Below are 4,305 nucleotides of genomic sequence, written 5' to 3' on the forward strand. Positions count from 1 at the left end.
CTTCATGGACTCCTGCTCCACCTCAGAGCACCGGCTGGGAAAGGACTCGCCCTCCAACAAGCTGCTGTACGCCAAGGACATCCCCAGCTACAAGAGCTGGGTGGAGAGGTGAGCCACGCCGCGTGCATGCCACCGTGTGTGTCAACAGACATTTGTGTAGGTTGTATGAACAGTATGTGTGCCTGTGTGCGATTGCGTGTGATGTGAAATTGCGAAAATGTGCTCATGTTGTTAGTGTGTGCGTGTATGCATGTGTGTGTGTGTGTGTGCATACATACTATAAATGCGTGTGCACGTGGGCCTGGGTGGGTGTCTCAAGAGGGTAGGCAAGAGAGTTTATCGGTCATTTTTTCCCCCAAAGGACATTTTACTGACATTTATTGGGGTTCTGTAGGCCTAGCCCCCGGCCGGGTGTAGGCCTAGCCCCCGGCCATGTGTAAGCATAGCCCCCGGCCTAGCCCCCGGCCTAGCCCCCGGCCATGTGTAGGCCTAGCCCCCGGCCTAGCCCCCCGCCATGTGTAGGCCTAGCCCCCAGCCTAGCCCCCGGCCTAGCCCCTGGCCATGTGTAGGCCTAGCCCCTGGCCTAGCCCCCGGCCGGGTGTAGGCCTAGCCCCCGGCCTAGCCCCCGGCCATGTGTAGGCCTAGCCCCCGGCCGGATGTAGGCCTAGTCCCCGGCCATGTGTAGGCCTAGCCCCCGGCCGGGTGAGGGCCTAGCCCCCGGCCATGTGTAGGCCTAGCCCCCGGCCGGTTGTAGGCCTAGCCCCTGGCCTAGCCCCCTGGTTGCCTGCGTGTGTGTTTGTGTGTGTGTGTGTGTGTGTGTGTGTGCGTGTGTGTGTGTGTGTGCGCGCAGCACAGCGATGGACTAAGAGCTACTCAGCCCCAGTCGAAGGTTCAGTTTGAGGCTCAGCAGTGCACTGCTGGTGTTATGTGAGGCGGACATCAGGGCGGCTCATTGCTTTATGCCCTTCATACCCTGTACTCTAGGCCCGGTGCTTCAGTTCAGGGCCTTTGGAGGCTGAGCTCCCCCGAGAGAGTTTCTAGGGGTAACTGAAATTGTAGGGGGTATCTTAAAATATGATGTATAATACATCAAGAATAAATACATTTGAATGGCAGATACAGATTTGAAAGTGAACACCCCCATCTAATTCTTCAATGGTCTAGTCCTCAAACTATAAATATCCAAAATGTATCCGAAATGCCGCAAGAAAGCTGGGAGATTTCCCACTTTGCAACTTGTGCGGGTGCTGTACGATGCATCTCGAGCACACCATTAGACAGGATCTTGCTAGCATGATGCTAGCCTTATTCCCTGGATACTGTTGATGTTGTTTATTAGTGTTCATATTAGTTCATTAGTACGGCCTAGGGAGTGGCCGTGTGCCAGCTGGCATTATGGAGAAGGAGACGGACGGAGAGTGGCAGCCGTGGAAGATTGACAGGCTAATGAATGGCTGACACACACACACACACACACACAGGGACACACAAACACACACACACAGGGCTGCAGGAGGAGCTTCCTCTTCGTATACTTTGCTGACAGATATCCAATGACTCAAGCTCTTCTACCCGTTTTTTGGCAGCGTAGACCGTCACTTCAGGGTCTCCTTGGCAACCGGCGTAGTCGGGTTTAAGATAACTTTTAATGACTCCCAGCTGAAATGATCCCTCCGGCCACATCCCCATCGACCCCGCCACTGATACGGCTCTCACTTCTCTGTCCAAAGACTTTTCACTCCCCAGTTCCAGAAATGAGAGAGAGGAGATAGAGAGGCAGAGAGACAGGGATGGAGGCAGGTAGACAGATGAAACTGTGCCATGGTGAGCAGAACGGTAAACACAAGCGGTAGAAGGGGGAGCTGTCGGCCGATCCCATAGGCAACTTCAGCTGGGAGCAGACTGTGAACACCCCCGCTTTATCACGGCACATTTCACTAGGGCCTCAGAAAAACGTGTACATTATGTCCCTCTGCCAAAATGCAGTGCTATCAGGTGCACACTTTGGGGTTGCTTTCATAGAGCTGTGGACTTGAATGCAGCTACAAAGTGTCCGGCTATGAACTAGTGGAAATGCTGACTGGTACAATAACAAGTGGCAGGTTTCTCAGGTTCCTCACGATGCATATTCAGCAGGTTCACGACCAACGACGATTAGGTGATCTGATATTTGATGTTTGATGCGTAATATTGCAGTCGGGTAGATGCGTGTAAATCTTCATGCTGAGCTCTAGGTTGAAGCGATTTATTCAGAGGGATGAATATAAGCCTGCAATGTTTATGTTATATTGACATTGGAAATGAATTTGATCTGGGAATTGATAAGCACCAGGCGATTGGCTGATTCATCAGAAATTCCATTTCCAGGGTTGTTTGTTCAGTGGAACCATACTATGGATGGATGACTTGAGAATGCATTGGTTCACCAGAGAGTGAAACAGTTTTCCTTTAAAGGTACACTTACACAGGGGCTGGACTGGTTTCTACTTTAATGAAGCTACGCAAAATGCTCTGGAGGACCTGGGATGGGGCGGTGTGTCTCTGCAAAAATAAGTGCAATATCTTTCTGTCATTTACCATGGGATGAATATTTTAAGAGGATGTCACCCAAGGCAATTTTGACAGCTGTCTTTAGATATTACGATTATTTTTTCCCAAGTTGCTGGAATGTTCTAAATTACATATTGTCAAAAAAAGTGGCCCATGACAAACTCAGGGGCTACCCAAACCAGTTGTTGCTGCATTGCAGTTAGCATGACATGACTAGCGAGATTTTTTGGCATGTTAGCTGCTTTCGACTTCGGCAAGCGTTCAAGTGCTTTGGGAGGAGTTTAACGTGACATTCCAAACTTCATCTTGGTGCTTTTTTACCATTTTAATAAGAATTTAAACTGTAAGAAGTCTCAAAAGATATCCCAAACTATCTATCCTGATCCTGGATTTTAACAAATGGTGCGAGGGTACTGGCATTTTAAGCGACATCCTGAATTATTGAGTCTTCTTCATCTAAATGGTACGAAACCTTCTGCTCACTTAGGAAAGTTTAACCAATCAGGGTCTGAGCCAGAGGGGCTTTGATTCCTAAAATATTGTTTAACCCTGGAATCCTAATAATAACTGTTTGACCACTAAACATCACAAACCCTCTGCGGCCTTTCTCCTTTCCCCCTCTTTCCTCCTCCAGATACTACTCAGACATCGGAAAAATGCCGGCAATCAGCGACCAGGACATGAACGCCTACCTGGCGGAGCAGTCCCGGATGCACATGAGCGAGTTCAACACCATGAGCTCCCTCAGCGAGATCTACTCCTACGTGGGAAAATACGCAGAGGAGGTACGATGGTATCCCAGACCGTCCTGAGTGTACATGTGGGCATCCTTCAGCCAGACGCCCGTAGCCCCTTCCTGCTCCTTTAAATGACCACAGTGCCCATGGGGGATTTCACCGTCGTAGGCACTGAGTTAAACAACAGCTGCTGCACTTGGCACATTGTGAAGAAGACTAGGTGCTGCATTGCTGTGGTTGGTGGCTCGGGGGAGCTCACACCCAATGGCCTTCAGCAGAAATGTATATAGAATAACTGCTGATTGTGTTTTGCCCCGCGTGTTCACCAAGAATTGGTGGTATGTTTCTCCACTTGCTGACCTGTGTTTGTGTATGTGTGTGCGTGCTTGTGTGTGTGTATCTGTATGCGTCTGTGTGTGTGTCCACCAGATCGTATGTGCTCTGGAACAGGACGACGGTGCCCGGAAACAGAGGCTGGCCTACAAGCTGGAGCAGGTGGTGGCCTGCATGAGTATAGAGAGCTGAGGACTACATTTCCCAGGGCGCACTGGGAAGAGACTAGACCCCGTCCGAAAACCGAGCCGTGCCTGAGTGAAGACCTATCCTCATATATCCTTATCTTCATCATTTTGACTTCCTCCTCTCCTCTGCTTCCTCCTCCCGTCTTCAAGACGAAGACGTCCTCCATGGCCGACGACCCTTTATTCTTCCACTTCCTCTTCTTCTTCACTCTCTCGTCTCTCTCGCAGAAGAAGAAGAGCGTCCGCTGTTTTAGTTTTTCCTCATCCGCTCTGCTGCATAGACTAGTCGACCTATCGGTGGTTGGGGATTCCCCCCGGCCCCCGCTCTCTCCGTCGGGGGAGGGCGGGGGAGCCCCTCGACTCCACCCCCCGCAGGTTGGAGCTCCGAGGGGAGTGGAAGAGGGGGGGTTGTGGGACTGGGGGTGGGAGGGGGGGGTTGGGCTGCTTAAAACGCTGGCCATATTGGCACACTTTATTTTTGAAACCTGTCATAGGTT

The 4,305-nt window shown here is 50.9% G+C and overlaps 1 protein-coding gene across 1 annotated transcript in view; it reads left to right on the forward strand.

Moving 5' to 3' along the window:
- Positions 1 to 3,812, forward strand: part of plxna4 (plexin A4) — a gene marked incomplete at both ends in the record, with an annotated part of 85,637 nt that extends 81,825 nt beyond the window's left edge. The window contains 3 exon segments of the mRNA XM_079755975.1: positions 1 to 108; positions 3,185 to 3,335; positions 3,717 to 3,812. The exon segment at positions 1 to 108 is cut by the window's left edge and continues 105 nt beyond it. Coding sequence (XP_079612101.1) covers positions 1 to 108; positions 3,185 to 3,335; positions 3,717 to 3,812 — 355 coding nt within the window.
- Between the last annotated feature and the right edge of the window lie 493 nt (positions 3,813 to 4,305).

Source organism: Pollachius pollachius (assembly GCF_949987615.1).
Source record: "Pollachius pollachius genome assembly, chromosome: 18".
Lineage (NCBI taxonomy): Eukaryota > Metazoa > Chordata > Actinopteri > Gadiformes > Gadidae > Pollachius > Pollachius pollachius.